The sequence below is a fragment of the Perca fluviatilis genome, chromosome 3, assembly GCF_010015445.1.
Source record: "Perca fluviatilis chromosome 3, GENO_Pfluv_1.0, whole genome shotgun sequence".
In the NCBI taxonomy this organism is placed as follows: Eukaryota; Metazoa; Chordata; class Actinopteri; order Perciformes; family Percidae; genus Perca; species Perca fluviatilis.
This window is the reverse complement of record NC_053114.1, coordinates 10,258,943-10,279,918: the sequence shown is the minus strand read 5'-3', so window position 1 is coordinate 10,279,918 and position 20,976 is coordinate 10,258,943. Positions and strand designations below refer to the sequence as shown.

Genomic DNA, 20,976 nt, shown 5'->3' with positions numbered 1-20,976 from the left:
GATTCTCACTGAAGGCATCAAAACTATGAATGAACACATATGGAATTATGTACTTAACAAAAAGTGTGAAATAACTGAAAACATGTCTTGTATTTTAGATTCCTCAAAGTAGCCACCCTTTGCTTTTTTGATAGCGCTGCAAACCCTTGGTGTTCTCTCAATGAGCTTCATGAGGTAGTCACCTGAAATGATTTTCACTTCACAGGTGTGCCTTGTCAGGGTTAATTAGTGGAATTTTTTCCCTTATTAATGGGGTTGGGACCATCAGCTGTGTTGTGCAGAAGTCAGGTTGATACACAGCCGACAGCCGTATTGGACAACTGTTAGAATTCATATTATGGCAAGAACCAATCAGCTAAGTAAAGAGAAACGGGTGGCCATTATTACTTTAACAAATGAAGGTCAGTCAGTCCGGAAAATTGTGAAAACTTGTAATGTGTCCCCAAGTGCAGTCGCAAAAACCATCAAGCGCTACAACTAGGGCTGGACCCGAATATTCGTTCGGTGGGTTGGTATTCGATTTTAAAATTTAACATTCGAATATTCGTTGTTTTTTTTTTTTGGTTTATTTATTTTCTGCATTTATCTCTCGTTCACACTCCAGTCCAGTTGGTGGCGGTAATGCACATTTAAGTTGGTTTGCCAACCGCCAATAAACTACAAAGAAGAATAAGAAGAGACTGTCGGTACCATTGACATATATAAAATGGACCAATAGACCCGTTGCTCTGGACGGAGACCAGTGAAGGCTATTAGAAGTACTTTTCCGGTGATGGCCAGCTTTACTGCACAGCCTCCAACTGACAGACAACGTAAATGTGACGTGAGCAACGTGTCTGAAAGTTGTAAGTTTTCTGGTAGCTGTGCCAAGAGAAATCTCAATCATTCCCAATCTTACAGAGATGGAGAGTGTAGGTATATGTAAGGAGATAAAATAAGCACAGGCTAATTATTGCTAACTAAAATGCTAGTTAACATTAGTAATTAAACCTAAACAGCTAACGTAAGTCGAAACTGCCTGCGAGCTTCTCCTGTACTATACGGTAATTCCTCTACTGTGCGACAGTAAGTCTCGTGGTTATGACACAATCGTTAGCCTATTTTTACAAAAACGTCTGCTATGGAGCCATAACGTGAGGTACAAGGTAATGGAGCCTTTTATACATTGTCGTGTTTCTTTAGAAATAAACAACAGACAAATAGTCTTTAAACGCTTCAGATGTAAAGTTATTCACTGTCAAGTGACGTAAAAAAAAAAAGGTGGTCAGCGGAATGCTAACGGGAGGTGATGGCCAGGTAGCCACAAAATGGCGCCATAGATGGCTCGAGTTCTGAAGCAAAGCTTACCCCCTTGGTCGGTACACGATGACGCCCACTTCGAGCATTTAGCAAGCTGGGCAGAGAAGCTAGCGGTGATATAACAGTGCGGAAATGGAAAACTGTTTCCCATTTTTCCGTTGTGATTCGGCCAGAAACTTCAACATTGTGAGGCGAAGAGATCGTTTTGGAATATAAAGCTTGGATATTACATTTCCTTGGACTCTTGGGGATTTATGAAAATCAAGTTTTGGTCAAAATACCACTTTGTTGCTGACAGGACAACGACAACAGGTATGCATGCACTCTCGGCTGCGCAGATTACGGCTGAGTTGTTTTATTTTCTTTTACTTTGTAACAGTTGTGTACATGGCTGTATATTTTGAAGATTTAATGCTTTAAAGTTATAAAAACGCTCATGAGTGGAAGTTTTATCGAGGTTACAGCGGCACCGCCCAGTCACAAAGTGTCCCGTGCGACGGAGGGTGATCCTTGAGAGGTTAAAAGTGTATTAATTCTGAACGCGTCTGGCCTGTCTATCTATATTGCACCAAATACGACACTGCACTCCCTTTGTGAAGTCGTTTGGATGAAAGGTTCTCAAAATAATCAACATGCCGACAAACAGACAGACACACAGAGATTCCTGCCTTTATTAGAGATAATATGTTCAGCCCCCTCTCTCCGAAGCTTCGAATATTCGATGCTCATTACTACCGAAGCTTCGAAGCTCAAAAAATGGTATTCGCACCAGCCCTAGCTACAACGAAACTGGCTCGCATAAGGACCGCCCCAGGAAAGGAAAACCAAGAGTCACCTCTGCTGCTGAGGATAAGTTCATCCGAGTCACCAGCCTAAGAAATCGCAAGTTAACAGCAGCTCAGATTAGAGACCAGATGAATGCCACACTTAGTTCTAGCAGCAGACACATCTCTAGAACAACTGTTAAGAGGAGACTGCGCGAATCAGGCCGTCATGGTCAAATAGCTGCTAGGAAACCACTGCTAAGGAGAGGCAACAAGCAGAAGAGATTTGTTTGGGCCAAGAAACGCAAGGAATGGACATTAGACCAGTGGAAATCTGTGCTTTGGTCTGATGTGTCCAAATTTGAGATCTTTGGTTCCAACCGCTGTGTCTTTGTGCGACACAGAAAAGGTGAACAGATGGATTCTACATGCCTGGTTCCCACTGTGAAGCATGGAGGAGGTGGTGTGATGGTGTGGGGGTGCTTTGCTGGTGACACTGTTGGGGATTTATTCAAAATTGAAGGCATACTGAACGAGCATGGCTACCACAGCATCCTGCAGTGACATGCCATCCCATCCGGTTTGCGTTTAGTTGGACCATCATTTATTTTTCAACAGAACAATGACCCCAAACACACCTCCAGGCTGTGTAAGGGCTATTTGACCAAGAAGGAGAGTGATGGAGTGCTGCGCCAGATGACCTGGCCTCCACAGTCACCGGACCTGAACCCAATCGAGATGGTTTGGGGTGAGCTGGACTGCAGAGTAAAGGCAAAAGGGCCAACAAGTGCTAAGCATCTCTGGGAACTCCTTCAAGACTGTTGGAAAACCATTTCAGGCGACTACCTCTTGAAGCTCATCAAGAGAATGCCAAGAGTGTGCAAAGCAGTAATCAGAGCAAAGGGTGGCTACTTTGAGGAATCTAAATATAAGACATGTTTTCAGTTATTTCACACTTTTTTGTTAAGTACATAATTCCATATGTTCATTCATAGTTTCGATGCCTTCAGTGAGAATCTACAATGTAAATAGTCATGAAAATAAAGGAAACTCATTGAATGAGAAGGTGTGTCCAAACTTGTGTGTGTGTGTGTGTGTGTGTGTGTGTGTGTGTGTGTATATATGTATGTGTATATATGTATGTGTATATATGTGTGTGTATATATGTGTGTGTATATGTATATATATATATGTGTATATGTGTGTGCGTGTGTGTGTATATATGTGTGTATATATATATGTGTGTGTATATATGTGTATATATATGTATATATGTATGTGTGTGTATATGTGGATGTGTGTATATATGTGTGTGTGTGTGCATGTATATATACATATGTATGTATGTATATGTGTGTATGTGTGTGTGTGTATGTGTATAGTTAGTTAGTTAGTGTGTGTACATACATACTCTTAAAGATGCAGTAGTTAAGTCTTTCTGTCATATTTGCTGAAACTGACCCTGTGTTCCAGTAGAACTACATTAATTATGTAATATAAAAAAAAAATCCAGCTCTTCTGGCACCACCTACAGCCTGTAGTGCGATTGGCAAAATTCCACCGGTCCCGGTTGATTTTCTCCAATCAGGGCCACGGGGGGTTCTATCTGCCTGTCAATAACTGCTCAGGCACGTACACACATATATAGCGTTCTTCCCTCCCCCTTCCCCGCGCACAAGCTGCAGAAAGATTTCCCAAAACTCGGGTGAATATCCCGGGGTGAATATCCCCATGAATGATTTATCTTTCACTTGGTTATTAGAAGTCAAAAGTCCACAAAGCTATGTTGGTGAGCATGTTTGCACAGTGGTCTGTCTGATATGATGCTGAAATGGCTAACATTAGGTTGCTAGTTAGCATCGTTTTACTGTTGGTGAGTAAAGTTAACATTGTGTTGGTGTTTAGTTATTAAAAATGTTGTCTGACATGTCGTTAGTTCTGTCACACTCCCTTGTGTGGGAGGGGCTTAGGAGACGGTTTGGGCTGCAGCAGAAAGGGGGGAGGGACTGAGAAGTTCAAATTTGTTGGCAAAGTCCTGGATCTTCACAATCTTACCTACAGCAGCTTTAATTTAACATATGGTTGGAAGAGGTAAAAATGTATCCAAAACTTTTACCTCTTAAAAATTATTACTTTTATTGTGTAATGTAAGAAGGACTTAACTGTTTTGCCAATCAAATTAACTTTAATGAGTGCATATTGAAACGTGTTCTGATTTTAACGCTATAGATAGACCGTTGCTGTGCTTGCATCACTCCCTTACCCCTCCTATGGCCACTTGGCCAGCACAAATGCAAATGGGGAAAAACTGTTTTTGGGGAGAGTAGTTAGTAGATCTGCTTAGAAGTGGACTTTTCCTATAACTACGTTCCTGTAACTACTTGGTTGGAAAGCGGCTATTGAACTCAGCAGAGAGTTCCTTCTTCATTGGTGATGGTTTGGCCCGCTCCCTATGATTTGGCCACGCCCCCTTTTACAACTAATGAACTGTATGATGAAGAGTCTTGAGTGAGGGATCATTGAACTCAGCAGGGAGTTCCCTTTTCATTGGTGACGATTTGTAGTGTCGGAGTGCCGCGCAAATGCACGGTCGCAACGAGCGGCGTCTGCCAGTAACCCTGATGCGCACAGAGGCGCGAGTGCCCATCCAATGCTACTTGCAGCTTTAATATTGTTCTTTGGTGTTCAGTTTATACAGGTTTTTCAAATGTTATTTAATAAAAATATATTTTTTCTTCTCAAAATCTTTTTTTTCTTCCTTCCAACACCCCTGTGGGTTTGGTGTATCGTTACAGCCCTACTCAAAGGTAATTTGTTCGCACTGCGGAATTATAATCATGCATGTTTGTAATAATCACTGAATCTCCAGCTTGTTAAGGAATCCAGTGACAAACAAGAAGCATTACAGGCTCTATGTCATCAACAAAATCCCACAGATCCGTGTGCTTGACTTCCAGAAGGTAAAGCTCAAGGTAAGTGCAACGCAGCAGGTATATTGGGCCAATTTTTGAAAGTCCCAATTAAATATGAGAACGTCTTCAGTAAACCTGTATAGTATTTCAAGGCCCGGCATGAGCTGTGAATCATGGATCATACTTATTGGTAATCAAAGATAAACAGTAGTACGGATGTTAACAATGTGTTAAACTTGTCTAAACCGGAGTTAATGTCCTGTTACCCCACCTTGGATGAAAACTCAGTTTATACTTGATATGGGTTTTCACTTTAACTGTGTGATATCGTCATAGGAACGCCAGGAAGCAGAGAAAATGTTCAAGGGCAAACGAGGTGCTCAGCTTGCAAAGGATATTGCCAGGCGAACAAAAACGTAAGATGAAAGTCCATGTTAGACAGCAGCTCCTCAGAATCACTGGATCCTGGCTGACACAGGATTAAACAACGTAAAAAAAATACACCCAACTGTCCCCACTAGTCATATACAGTTTATCTGTTTACATCAAACACGGTGATAGACAACCCTGTTTTTCCTTTTTCGCAATGTGCAGTCTTCTATGACAAAATTCCTCAAGGTTGAAACATTTAAAATGATTTCAGTGTATTTCACAATGCAAGACAATCCATTAAAAATTCTGGGATCTGCATCAAAAGCTAACTGGGCCTTAACTGTACCGTTTAAACCCAAAGTCAGAAACTTTCACCACAGTGTTGCTCAGGACTGCTGTCTCTGGACAATGTATCAGTTTATGTGACTCAAGAACAGATGCTATACAAGAGATTGACTACATTGGTTGAGAGGTCAGAGAAGCCCATGCGTGTCCATGTTGTCTTAATGAGGTGTGTTCCTTTCAGATTCACTCCTGGAGTGGCAGCACAGCTTGAGAAAAAGAGGACAGGGCCATCTCAAGCAGACGTGGAAGCCATCAAGGTTCACTTTGTTTTGTGTTTGTGCGCTGAGCTTATAATTTCCATCTCTCATCATTCAAAATGGGAAATGGGATGTTAGGAATTTAACAAAAAACTAAACCTGAATAGATACATTTTAAGGTTCAATCCCTATCTTTCAGTTTCTCAGAGGGTGGAGTTTACTATATGAACTTGGTGGTTGTATATGATGGGACGTGGTAACCCCTGTCTCTGTTCAAATATGGTCCCTGGATTCAGATGTCAATGTCCTTTGACCTCTTCTCAGTGGATGTGAGTGGTTTTGGTTGGTGTTCAGACAGCCAAGGAGCATTCTTGACCAGAAACAGGTTACAATCACCTAGTGCTGGTATTTCCAAATGATCTCACAGGATATTGATTGGATTAAATTATGATCTGATCTGAAATCGGAGTAATTTCACCCTAGGGTCCTTTGCACCATGATCTCGAGCCAAACACCCCCCCAGAAGCTTTTTTCACCTGGGTCGAACATTGGGAGCGTTAGCGTAGAGTAGCGTTATCAGCTGAATAGCTTAGCGCAGAGGCTAATGGATCCGAAGTGTCTCTTAACATTACCCCACTAATAATGCCCGAAATGATACCAAACGTCAACAGTAGTACAAATAGGTTATGCACTCATAAAACGATGGATTGTAAAATTTGTAAGTACACCAGAAGTTTATGTAAATAACACTTGCCTGCCTGCTGGCTTCTGCTCTCTGCTGCTGCTGCTGCTGCTGTTACTACCGGGCAGTAAGAGTGCTTAGGGACATCTACAAATTACAACACCGAAAAGAGATGCAACAAAAATATTTATTTATTTAATGATTAAATAAGGTAATGTCTCCAAAACTTACCTCAATTATTACTTGTCTCCTGCTAGTTATACTACAGCACTTACTTTAAAAAATAAGTTAAATTAAAAAATATTTTTGTTGCATCTCTTTCGGTGTTGTAATTTGTAGATGTCCCTAAGCCTCGTCTTACAGCAGCAACAACAACAGCGGAGAGCAGAAGCCAGCAGGCAAGTGTTATTTACATAACCTTCTGGTGTACTTACAAACTTTACAATCCATCGTTTTATGAGTGCATAACCTATATATACTAGTGTAGACCTTTGGTATCATTTCGGGCATTATTAGTGGGGTAATGTTAAGAGACACTTCGGATCCATAAGCCTCTGCGCTAAGCTATTCAGCGGCTAACGCTACTCTACGCTAACTCTCCCAATGTTAGACCCAGGTGAAAAAAGCTTCTGGGGGGGTGTTTGGCTCGAGGTCATGGTGCAAAGGACCCTAGGGTGAAATTACTCCGAACCATCACTTTAAGTACTCCTGCCTGGTATGGGATTTCTGTCCTATGATTATTTTAGAAAACGATCCAACTTTCAAGTTTTTCAGCAGTCTGTACACATGTTGCATACTATAAGAGATTCCTGTATAGACAGTAGGGCTGTTGGAACGAATTCTGAAAGTCGCATATAATTCGAATAGTAAAAAAATCATTACTATTAGGTCTGTCACAATAACAAATTTTGCTGGACGATAAATTGTCCCAGAAATTATTGCGATAAATGATATGGTCGTTGAGAGACCATTTGCATCTAATATAATGCGGGTACACCTTTTCAAAGATCAATACACTTTTATTTCTAAAGAATAGTTTTGCCGTTTGTGACACGTGGCTATGTTCTCAGACTACAGACTCTGTACTACATTTTACAATTATTTAACACTAAATATTAAATTTAAATAATTAATAAATTAAATCTCTATATGGTTATCTGCCACATGGCGAGTAAATGTTTGTACCAAAATAGTTCCTTTTTTTTCAGTCCTCATTTTGGCGAAGGTGCAGCTTCTGCTCCTCTGCAGGTCGGAGCTTCGTTGGGGCGGGCACACACACACACACTCCGCGGACAGCTGTAGACTTGTACCGGTTAATGTTCTGTTCATTGTCGGACACATGCAGCACCCCCCCCCGCCTGGAGTCCCACCCCCACACAAAGACCATGCGACTGACAAGAGGGTTCACACCTCGTTACACTAAGGAACTGAGAGTGGTCCTCCAGACTCTCTTTGGTAGAGAGAGACGAGGAAAACAAACAAGCATGGAAATGGAATTTATTGCGGCTGGAAAAATTATCGAGCTAATTTTTTGTATCGTGCGATTAATTGATTTATTGACTATCGTGACAGGCCAAAATACTATTCAAATGTGATTTCTTTTTTTCTTTTTAGGGGTCCAAGCCCGAGTCTGGAAGAACCGGCGGTAGCTGAGCTACGCCGTTCGCACAGCAGGGCTGTGGAACCCTATTGTTTTTGTAAATCATCATCATCATCATCATCATCATCATCATCATTTTCATTTTTCTTCTCCGCCTAAAACTCCGACTACAGCCTAAACCGTACATGGTGGGGGTTGCCATTTTCAGGACTGGTCCGAAACTTCACAAGGACCTCAGGTGCAGCAATTGACCCACTTCCACCACTAGGTGGCGCTATAGCAGGAAAAACGGCCCTGTAACTCCCACACCGTACACCAGACATTCAAAAACCATACTTCTACGCATTCCCTGGATCCAACTGAAGCCTTTTTTTGTGTACATAACTATGAAAACGCCAACTTTGCCATATCTCGGCCAAAATAAATGCCATCAACGCCAAACTTTAGATTCTTGTTTGCCATGACCCTCTGAAGGTCCCTCACGCGTTTTTAAAATTAGTAACTAGGGGGCGCTACAAGTACAAAAAATTTATATCTCATGAAAGGCTCATCTAATTTTTACAAAATTTGATGGTTACCATCTAGGGGCACTCCTGAGGCCAACCCTAGAGTGGGGTACTGAGGGGTCAAAGTGGGCGTGGCCTATGGGACCCAAGTCTAAATTTACTACTTACACTAATGTGAACAACTTTAAATTTACAGGGTAGATAGACAATGGGTCATGGACCACACCTACCAAAAATTACACATGTGGACCACTAGGTGGCGCTATGTTTTTTTTGCCTTTACCTCCCACATTGCACATTAGAAAACCTTAATCCACGTCTTCCTTGAATCCAACTGAATCACATGATATAGGTCAAGCCCATTTCCGCTCAAAAGTTTGTAGCAATAACTTTTTCGAACTCGTCTTAGGCCTTGCAACAGATCTGCACGAAACCTGGTAGATAGCATCTCCAGATTAAAGTTAAAGTATGGGCATTTGACGACCAAACAAATTTTCCTAGCTAGCTACCACACGCATCATATCTCGGCCAAATTAAATGTTATCAGCAAAGAACTTAAGATCCTTATTCATCATGCCACTACGATGCTCTGTACCGAATTTGGCGAATATCGGCCTTTAGGGGGCGCTATAAGCAACGTTTATTTGTTTCGACTAATAAGTCAATGCATTTAAATGGGAAAATTGCAATATCTCTGCCACCGTAAATGCTATCAACACTAAAGTTGTGATGCTCGGAGGCATGCCGCTCGGAGGCTCTGTACCAAATTTGGCGAAGATCGGCCATAAGGGGGCGCTATAATCAATTTTTATTTGTTTTGGCCAATAAGTCAATGCATTTAAATGGGAAATTTGCAATTGCAAAATCTCTGCCACAGTAAATGCAATCAACACAAAACTTTTGTTTGGGCCTTTTTACCCCTTCTGAGGTCGAGCATGTTGTATACAACGCCAAACGGCACTTCTGATTCATAACTTTATAATTATAAATAGTAGAAACTTAGGGTCTTTTGGAGCTAAAGCTAACAAATGTTTATTTTTGCACTGGATGACTCCAAATACGTAGAACTGTAGCTGTGATGCTCGTTCGGCATGCCCCTCTGAGGCTATGTACCAAATTTGGCGAAGATCGGCCATTAGGGGGCGCTGTATCTAACATAGACCAGTCTTTGCCCTTCTACTCAATGTTAATGGGATATTTGCAACGGCAGAGTACCGCAGACCTAGCCTGGCTCCGCCCTCCTACGTACTTCGGCTCAATTTTCATTTCGGTTCAGTACTCCGTCTGGGTTTGCGGTATATTCTTGGGTTTTCTCAACCAAAGTTTTTGGCGGTCCAATCAGCGAACAGAGGGAGTAGCTGAAAATGATGACGTTGAGGCCGTGCGCTAGAGTTGCGGCGGAGAAAGATGCGAGCGAAGCCATTCGGTCCGTTGTGGCAACGCTGCTGAATATCCAGAAGTCAAAGCCCGAGGAAGAACGATCTTTGCTGAGTTTTGTTGGTGGCCATTATGTTGTGGCCCTCCTCCACACGGGCTTCGGGAAAAGTTTGATTTTCCTGCTCGGTCTGTTAGTGGTGAAGGAGTTGGCTAATGCTAGGTGCTATTGCTAATAGCCTTGCATGATAGCCTTGACAGTCTCCCCTCTTGTTGCACATGTGCACGACATACGTCATGACCAAACGTTAGCGATTGGTTATGGCAGATCCAGAGTGGCTCTGGGCAGATCCAATAGTTTTAAACTTCAACAGAGTAGCCTTCAAGGAAGTTAACGCTTGTCAATGGAGAGAGACCAGACTCTCTGTACAAATGAAATGTGCGAGAGTCTGGTAGGACCAGGCTACCGCAGACCTTGCGGATCACACCTCTCAATATTCACCAACATTTGCCTCCCCACGTAACGCTTTGGGTTCCGCTTTGGCGTGCTCCCCGGGTCATCGGGGTCGAGTGGCGCACTTCCCCGGGGTTGCGGGGGCGCCTGGCATCGGAGGCTTGGGCCCCGTCATAACTGCTTGCAGTTCTAGTTTTATTTTATTTTTTTATTTTATAAACAGGTTGGCTAACGTTAGCTAATCTCCCTCTCGTGTCTGATGAACAATAATTAATAACGGGAGTGAGAAACACAAGGCATTGTGAGCTAACCTTACCTACCAAGGAACTTTAACCCAAAATGCTTATGTTATCAATAGTGAGCTCGTTCTGGTTTCGCGAGTTATAGGAGCTTAGCTGGGAGCTTCATGGAGACAGCTAAAGTTAATGTTAGCTACCCTACAGCTGTCAGTTAACTTTGACTTTATATATTACCTTCTACTAGCTGTATTCTCAGTAATGTGACAATCTGCAAGAAACCGGTTGCTTATAAATCACAAATAGTAGTGGCAGCTAGGGTTGGGCGATTTCCCCTAAATTGGCAGTTGACGATGTTTACAGTAAAACGTCGTGATGGACGATGATATCGTCGTTTTGTTGGGGGGGTTCTTTTTAACATATTTGTTTTTACTACTATGGGCTAACTATTAACATAGAAACAATCTGACACATTTAAATGCCCTCTGTAAATAGACAATATTAAATGCTGGCGCTGGTAGGGGCAGTAAATAACAACTTGACCTACTTTCACTTAACTACAGTGCCGTAAAGTCTGGACTCAATCGGATGTCCGTGATCTGCTTAACGACAGGAAAGTGGAACGTTTGCCTTTAACAGAGCGACAGTAATAACCTAATATACCATTACGGAGGTTAAACTACATTATCGGTTATATTAGCACTGAATAACGCATTCAATAAACAGAAACATAACTCTGCATGAACAGATGCGCAGTATTAGCTCATACATTAAATAGCACCCTTGTGAATTAGCCTACTTTGGCTAACGTACATTCATAAATCCTACATAACATCGTCATCAGACTTACTTATTCATGCACGCACACAGTAGTATCCACAAAGTTAGTCCAATGAGGGGATAAAAGAAAGGGTGCTAGCCGCTTCCAGCGTTAACCTCTTTTTCTTCTCGCCGAGACAGCTTTTGCCGAGGCGCAGAGCATGGTTACCGCATGCTGATACGTTACTAGTCCAGGTAGAGCGAGCTACTATACTGACAGGGAGAGAGAGAGACTGTATCACTACAAATAAGTTGCACGTAGCTTGTTGCTAGTTTAAGACCGACGCAGTTGTCAATTTCCCGTTCACTAGGATTAGCGTTTGTCTGACAGGGTGGGGGGCGTGGCATCACGATGGTGGCTGTCCATTGTGATGCCGGTCAACGTGTGTTGCTTTCCATACGGCCACGATGATGGCTTGTTGATCTTGACATTGTTAGTTAATTGCCCATTTTTTTTTTTTTTTCACACTCTCTCTTTTTTTCTCTCTCTCTCTCTTTTTTTTTTTTTTTTTCTTTCTTTTTTTTTTTTTTTTTTTTTTTTTTTCTCTCTTTTTTTTTTTTTTTTTCCACCCCCACCCTCCTGGGCTGGGACACATTCATACGGTTTGATTAAGTACTCATTGGACTTTAACTTATCATTGCACTTACAATAAAGTAGCTGTCCTCAATTTAGGTCATCCTGTACGTCTCATCTGCGGTTTTTCCTGCATCTACCATGTTTGAGTGTGTGTGAGTGCGCGTCAGTCGCTGGGAGAACGGAGCAGCAGACCCGCCCGCTGCAGAGAGCTGACAGAATTGAAACGGCGAAAAATCGTTACAGCGTACATTGATGTAAAAATGTATACATGTTGGCAGGACGGTCTGAAAAGTCTTTCGCTCTCCGTTGGTAAATGTGAGATGTTCGAGTCACACACGTCTTGTCTTCATAACAGAAACAAGGAAATGAATTTGACCCGTTCTCACTCCCGCTTGGTCAGTGGGTGCATGTGGGACTGCTGGGATTGTCGCGAGTAATGAAAATGCAATAGGGGGCCCCGGGTGTCAATGGCCCAATCCCAAAGTCCAGACTCATGGACTTTGGTGCGCGTTCTCGCGAAATTCGTAAGGGCTTAGGGTTGTCCCAATGTGTAATTTCAAAGGGCGTGAGGGTTTGAGTACACACTTACCGAGCCCTTTCCGTGAGTCTGCATCGATGCAGACTTCACCAAAGGGAATTACCCACAGTTCAAAGCGTTGTGACGTTTACTGCAGAGACGATAGGGAAATCCGGAAATTACGAAGGTAAACAACAGCACGACACACGACCCCGGAACGGACCAACCTGTTGTCCAGCTTGTAAAACGAGAGTTTGGAATCAGGTAGCCGTCTCCTGAGCCTTGGCCGTGTGGAAAGCAACACACTTAAAATGAAAATTCCCAAACCGGCAAGTGTCAGCAACATCTTTGTTATTAAACGTCGCCAAGGTAACATGTGATCTCGTGAAGTGCTGTCCCAATCCCATTTATACAGTGCCTTGCGAAAGTATTCGGCCCCCTTGAACTTTTCGACCTTTTGCCACATTTCAGGCCTCAAACATAAAGATATAAAACTGTAATTTTTTGTGAAGAATCAACAACAAGTGGGACACAATCATGAAGTGGAAAGAAATTTATTGGATATTTCAAACCTTTTAAACAAATAAAAAACTGAAATATTGGGCGTGCAAAATTATTCAGGCCCCCTTAAGTTAATACTTTGTAGCCACCTTTTGCTGCGCATTACAGCTGTAAGTCGCTTGGGGTATGTCTCTATCAGTTTTGCACATCGAGAGACTGACATTTTTGCCCATTCCTCCTTGCAAAACAGCTCGAGCTCAGTGAGGTTGGATGGAGCGTTTGTGAACAGCAGTTTTCAGTTCTTTCCACAGATTCTCGATTGATTCAGGTCTGGACTTTGACTTGGCCATTCTAACACCTGGATATGTTTATTTGTGAACCATTCCATTGTAGATTTTGCTTTATGTTTTGGATCATTGTCTTGTTGGAAGACAAATCTCCGTCCCAGTCTCAGGTCTTTTGCAGACTCCATCAGGTTTTCTTCCAGAATGGTCCTGTATTTGGCTCCATCCATCTTCCCATCAATTTTAACCATCTTCCCTGTCCCTGCTGAAGAAAAGCAGGCCCAAACCATGATGCTGCCACCACCATGTTTGACAGTGGGGATGGTGTGTTCAGGGTGATGAGCTGTGTTGCTTTACGCCAAACATAACGTTTTGCATTGTTGCCAAAAAGTTCGATTTTGGTTTCATCTGACCACAGCACCTTCTTCCACATGTTTGGTGTGTCTCCCAGGTGGCTTTTGGCAAACTTTAAACGACACTTTTTATGGATATCTTTAAGAAATGGCTTTCTTCTTGCCACTCTTCCATAAAGGCCAGATTTGTGCAGTATACGACTGATTGTTGTCCTATGGACAGAGTCTCCCAGCTCAGCTGTAGATCTCTGCAGTTCATCCAGAGTGATCATGGGCCTCTTGGCTGCATCTCTGATCAGTCTTCTCATTGTATGAGCTGAAAGTTTAGAGGGAACGGCCGGGTCTTCGTAGATTTGTAGTGGTCTGATACTCCTTCCATTTCAATATTATCGCTTGCACAGTGCTCCTTGGGATGTTTAAAGCTTGGGAAATCTTTTTGTATCCAAATCCGGCTTTAAACTTCTCCACAACAGTATCTCGGACCTGCCTGGTGTGTTCCTTGTTCTTCATGATGCTCTGGGGCTACACTACGGACCTCTGAGACTATCACAGAGTAGGTGCATTTATACGGAGACTTGATTACACACAGCTGGATTCTATTTATCATCATTAGTCATTTAGGTCAACATTGGATCATTCAGAGATCCTCACTGAACTTCTGGAGAGTTTGCTGCACTGAAAGTAAAGGGGCTGAATAATTTTGCACGCCCACTTTTTCAGTTTTTTATTTGTTAAAAAAGTTTGAAATAGCCAATGAATTTCGTTCCACTTCATAATTGGGACCCACTTGTTGTTGATTCTTCACAAAAAATTACAGTTTTATATCTTTATGTTTGAGGCCTGAAATGTGGCAAAAGGTCGAAACGTTCAAGGGGGCCGAATACTTTCGCAAGGCACTGTACCTACGTGAGCCCATGTGGCCTCACACACTCGCTCACTTAGAACCTGAGATCAATTAAGTCTGTGAGTCCTTAGTCCTTAGTCCTCAGGGCTCACTTTGGGATTGGGCCAATGTCTTCCAGTGATGTGGGCCCCTGATTAGCTACCTGCCAATGTGACAGTGTTACCCGCCAATTGCAAAATTCACCCGCATTTGGCTGGTGGTCGGGTGTTAATTTCAGGCCCTGGCCATGACGTAGGACCCCTTCAAGGCCAAGCTGATGTTGGAAGTCCTTCTAGTGGACAGAATGTGTAACAACAAGCACATGGTGATAGTGGCATTGACAATACATAAGCCTGAGTAGTGTAGTACATATTTATAACTGGCTGCATTTGATCATTTAATATTCAAATATTAATTGAATATTTTAAAAAAAATAACTAAATCTGAATGGTATTATAAAGGAAGACTGACAGCTCCAATAGACGGGCACATAACGTTGGCTAGCTGACGTTAGCTTCACTTCAGCATAGCTAAATCGTAGATTAAAACGCCGTGTATAGGTTTGTCTTTCAATCTATGATGGAATTCCAACTAATTTCCCTTTTTAAAGGAATATTTCACCGCTGGAAAGCTTAATATATCTTTAAATTGGGTCACTTATGTAGTAGAAATGTGAAAAAAAAATTTTAATTGTTGCCTTCTAGGCCGAGAAAAGCCAGAAAATGTGTTTTGGTCTTATATGGATGAAAAACACCAAATCCCAGAATGCACCTGCTTCGTTGCTTTGAGTCCACTCCCAAGCCACGCCTACCGCTTGACAGACAGACACATTCAACTCAACTCAAATGTGTTTTATTGTCATTTCAACCATATACACGAAACGACGTTTCATCGTGACTCAAGTGGTGTTACACATTTAAAATATATAAAAACGACATTATATAAAAACGACATACGAAACAAGCTACATTTCAGGGCTCAACATAAAAAAAAATCCCCACTGGCCCCCGGGGCCAGTAGAGTTTTGCTGGCCCCTTCTACATTTTTACTGGCCCTGAAATAAATATCATAGGTGTGATTGGCAAAGGACAAAAAAACGCAGGAAAATATACATCGCACCTACTATGAAGCTTCAGAAAATGGTTATAACCCAGCTAGCCACTGCCACTGTATGTTGTGCCATAAACGTTTTTCACGGCAGACATTGACATGTCATAGTAGGAAAAGCACAGGTGTATTCAAAACCATTACTGATGGCTGCATTCCACTTAGGAGAGACCCTGGTATTAAACCATTACTGATGGCTGCTTTCCACTTAGGAGAGGTCCTGGTATTAAACCATTACTGATGGCTGCATTCCACTTAGGAGAGACCCTGGTATTAAACCATTACTGATGGCTGTATTCCACTTAGGAGAGGCCCTGGTATTAAACCATTAATGATGGCTGTATTCCACTTAGGAGAGGCCCTGGTATTAAACCATTAATGATGGCTGCATTCCACTTAGGAGAGGTCCTGGTATTAAACCATTAATGATGGCTGCATTCCACTTAGGAGAGGTCCTGGTATTAAACCATTAATGATGGTTGCATTCCACTTAGGAGAGGTCCTGGTATTAAACCATTAATGATGGCTGCATTCCACTTAGGAGAGGTCCTGGTATTAAACCATTAATGATGGCTGCATTCCACTTAGGAGAGGTCCTGGTATTGTGCATGCTGACTCACTGAAATATCTTCCTGGGACACTTGATGGAATTGAGCCATCGTTAAGGTTATCAGTTTCAGCTGTGCTTTTCCTACTATGACAAGTCAACATGTCTGCTGTAAAAATGGTCCATTAGCAGTAAAGCTAGACCAGGGGTCATCAACTACATTTTTCCAAGGGCCAGAATTTTTTTAAGCAGACACTCCAGGTGCCAGACTTTCAAATAAAGAAAATAAAATTATACCCTATAACGCTCTCCTTGTTTGATATTTTCACTTTCTTACTAAATTAATGCTATATATTTTTTCACATACATGTATTAGTGTAAGCAACCCCCTAAAAACATGGAAAATCCATAATGATAACTAGATAGGCTACTTAACTAGAAAATGATCTCAGATTAGGGGGCAGTTCACTGAGGAGTGATGGTTAAAGTCTTGATTACTGAAACGTAATCAGTGTCCTGATTGGTGGAGAATGCTGCATAAAGAAAAAGGCCTGTTGTCAGGTAAACATGTCACTGTCACAGAGCCTGAAGTGAAAAGTTGTGGAAAACAGCAGCTTTAATGATGAATGGACTGATAAGCAGGCTAGCATTCATCCTGTAGGCCTCATTTGAAATAAGACAATGTTGTTGCTAAATGACACAACCAGCAACATCATCAAGAATGAAGAACGCAACGTCATTCACGTGCATATTAAGTAGCCACATGTATTTGTTTTGGTCTTATAATACATCCATAGGTTTACCGCTTCAGCGGAGAGGATGGCTCGTTTAGACAGCAGCTACATTTACAAGAGTTTGTCCAAAGTTCAAGATTGGTTGCAAATTAAGATAAACCGTTAGACTACAAACTGACATCTTTCATTTTAGCTTGTTTGTAAAGTCACTATTTGCAGAGTAGAGCTGTGTTTGCACAGCACGGGGAGGGCGAGTGGACAAGCGACAGAGCAGACTGAAATATCGCTTTCTACATGATTATGCCTGTACAACAGGTAGGTGGGTTATTGATAAGTATTGACTCTTTAATCATGGAGGTTTTATTGTAGGCTAGGCTACTTACAGTAACGAGTGTAACGTTAGTTCATCTGCGCCATCGGCGGTAAATAATCCTCGGTAACGTTTCCATTCAGTTACATGTGCTGCGTGAACGCACACACCTCGGCCCTGCTGTGTGTGTGCGCGCAGCGCGGACATCGCTGTTCTGAATCCAATCTATCTTCCAAAATGCAACACTTGTATCCAAATGAATTGTTTATAAATTACCTGAGGTGAAAATGTGAAATGTTAACATTTACACGCTTCGTGCCACTCTGTATGACGTTGGTACTGGCCCGTGCGGGCCAGTGACTGGCCAATCAACCAGCCCGACATACGTTTTTACTGGCCCCGGGCCATCGGGCCGTTGCTTGTGTCGAGCCCTGTACATTTAGTACACACACTTTATAGGCTCCGTAAAGTTCAGCTAACACATACTAGCATTAGCACTTGGTGGGCTGTAAACACCGAGCATAAACACAGCCGAGAATTAGCGTGCAATGTAGAATGGTCGGCATTTAACAGTCAAACTCCACCAGCAGTTAGCAGTTAAATGGATACAAATCACCACATTTCTGCACCACACTGTGTTAACGCAGCCCACCTCTTTTACCCGGCGACAGAGCATCTCTAGCTCGGAGGGCTAGCAGGCCTGGTAGCTGGACAGTCCGGTACACTATTCAGGCATGTTTCCACAACAACAAAAACACAGCAGTCTCTGAACTCACGTTGGGAGTTTCGTTGAAGTTGGATGTAGTCCAGTTTGTGGTCTAAATGAGCGGACACTTGCAAGCAGGATCCGTAAAGTTCAGCTAACGCATACTAGCATTGGTGTAGCTAAACACAGCCGTGAATTAGCGTGGAATGTCGAATGGTCGGCATTTAACAGTCACAAGCTCCACCAGCAGTAAGCAGTAGCTAGTTGGATTTTATTTCTACACCAGTCAGTTTAACACAGCCCACCTCCACGGGCCGGCAAGAGCAGCCTGGTAGCTGGATAGTCCCGGTGCCGGTACACTGTTGTTCAGGCATGTTTCCACAAAAACAAAAACACAGCCGTCTCTGAACTCAGGTTGGGAGTTTCGTTGAAGGAGGATGTAGTCCAGCTTGTTGTTTAATGAGCAGACACTTGCAAGCAGGATGGATGGGACAGGTGAACAGCTAGCGTTAGCTTTCCACCTAGCCGATGAGGATGTCCCCTAGCCGGCTAGCGGCATTGAGCGACACCGCTGGTCTCCGTGCAGGCGAATCTCACGTAGTGTGCCGAGTATTCCATCTGTAATAACGTTTCCTGCATATTCTCCGATCTGTACTGATGTATCCCGGTGGTACACACGTCCGGTAGTTTGAATGCAGATAATTGTTGTAAATGTTTTCTGCTGAAAACCGAGAGCCTGTTTAGCGAAGCTTCAAGATGGCTGACAGTCGTTTTCATTCGGAAGATCTCTGCCAGACTCGGCAGTCCAACCCCCTGTGGGCGTGTTGAAAACATGCGGAAGTAGATCCTACTAACTGGCTGTAGTCCTTGCCTCTGGCCCAAAAATCTTCCGATGACGCAAAAATCGCCATTTTAAGTCATCGGAAGATTTTTTTCCAGGCCCCAAATGCAGAGATCTCTCGTCTCAGGGGGACATGAGGGAGGGAAGCACGTTCATTCAGAAATACTATCGGGTTTCTACTGATACAAAGCTGAATGCTAAATCGGTGAAGTATCCCTTTAAGGTTGAACCATAGACCGTAACATACATCAACAAAGCCCGCTAGCTGGCTAACCTGCTAGCTACCTAACCTAGAAGTCAGCACAGTGAAGTTTGTTGCTGTTTGCATGACCTAGGCTTAATTAGCGAACACCCTCGTTTTTAGTAGGTGAGACATGATTGGTTGCCATTGGTATAGTCTTACTAATGCTATACATTATACAAAGGTATACTTTGTAGATTTGGACGAGAAAGCTTTGCTACCACTTGCACCTTACATAAAATAGTCTGGCCTTTGCTTTTCTGTTCCGATCCAGGAGCTGGGACTCGAGTTCTGGAAATCCCTATCTGGTCATATCTGGATCACCATGATCCAACTTGCCAATGTTTTAAAATACTGGGACAAAGTTACTGAGAAAAGGGAGATTTCATTTTCCAGATCATTCTGATCCAGTTTTGAAATACCGGGCCCCTAATGACTCCACCCACTGATTTTAAAATAAAAATTAAATTGAGATGAGGTTGAAAGAAAAAGCCTGTGGTGAACCTTGACTGAATGCATATTTTGGTTTGGTTTTTAAGTTTAAAGAATGCACACTTATGCATAACTTTAAAATTTGTCGTTTTTCATTCCTGATATGTTGGTTAAAATGTGCCTTTTGAAGCATGTTCCTATTGGCATATGCTGTGATATAATCAACTCGAAGTAATGTTAATGCAACCACTTTGGAGATTAAGCACCACTGATGTATTAAAATAACCTGGATGAAGATTCAGATCTTTAGCCTGCTGAATGAAAATTGATCTCTGAAAATCTTCAATAATTCAACAGACCATGTTAGCTTAGAGATTGTGCGTTTGTATTTCAGAATGCTATCGCTAATGCTTCATCGTTGGCAGAGGTGGAGAGGTTGAAAGGGATGCTGCAGGCTGGTCAGATCCCAGGACGAGATCTGAGACAAGGTCAGTGCTGACAAAATACCACTTGATTAATACAGTCAAACCTGGTTGATTAATTGATTTGTTGAGGCTGATGAATCATTTTTGATTTGCATTAAGACATTTGGCCAGAATGCCTCACATTGCCTTGTGAAAGAACTGTACTGAGGCAACAATATTGCGAGCCAACAACAGTAGAAGTTTCTAAATGTGAATGGTTACCCAAAGCCTGATATCTCACTGTCCTCTGTGCCTTGGAGTGCCAATATATATATATATATATAAATATAAATAAATAAATAAATAAATAAATTTTGTTTTTTTTAAACATTGGATTTGGTCATTTGTACAATCAGGTCCAGCTGATATGGTAGAGGAGGAAGAAGAAGAGGACGACACTGCACAGATGGAGTCACATATGGGTGGAGGTCCTGGAGAAGAGATGAATGAGGGTGACCAGGAGGAGGATGAAGAAGACATGGATGAAGAGCCACAAGTTAATGGCTCCTGAGTTCCTGGAAATAAGTTGTTGTTTTTTTGTATTTTCTGTGTAGATTTCTTGTGTTGGACATACATCTTACCAGGGCTGTTTTATTTTGTATAACGACATACATTAAACTGATTTCTTATATTGCTGTGTGGGACCAATTTCTTTAAGCAGTTGGCATTCTCAGCTAATTGCAGTCCACCTATATAGTCTGCTTGTTAATGTCCTATGTTTTAGAAGGGTATCACACTTCCATACAGTTGGGTGGAGTCCCAAGAGATGGATTAAAAAGTGGAAACAATCTAAATTATAAAGGCTAGGACCTCATTACTTTTAGTAACTATTACAGGGCATACTTCATAGAACACTAGATTTTACAAAAGAGTAATCTGACATGAGCATGCATCCACTGAGCAGAAAAACTAGTGTGAG

General features: G+C 42.3%; 1 protein-coding gene across 1 annotated transcript in view; it reads left to right on the top strand.

Moving 5' to 3' along the window:
• Positions 1-20,688, top strand: part of snrpa1 (small nuclear ribonucleoprotein polypeptide A') — a 33,694-nt gene extending 13,006 nt beyond the window's left edge. Inside the window, exons 5-9 of the mRNA XM_039795220.1 lie at positions 4,933-5,035; positions 5,312-5,391; positions 5,874-5,949; positions 19,988-20,081; positions 20,414-20,688. Coding sequence (XP_039651154.1) covers positions 4,933-5,035; positions 5,312-5,391; positions 5,874-5,949; positions 19,988-20,081; positions 20,414-20,568 — 508 coding nt within the window. The 3' untranslated portion in view covers positions 20,569-20,688. The remainder of the gene's footprint in view (positions 1-4,932; positions 5,036-5,311; positions 5,392-5,873; positions 5,950-19,987; positions 20,082-20,413) is intronic.
• The last annotated feature ends 288 nt before the right edge of the window (positions 20,689-20,976 follow it).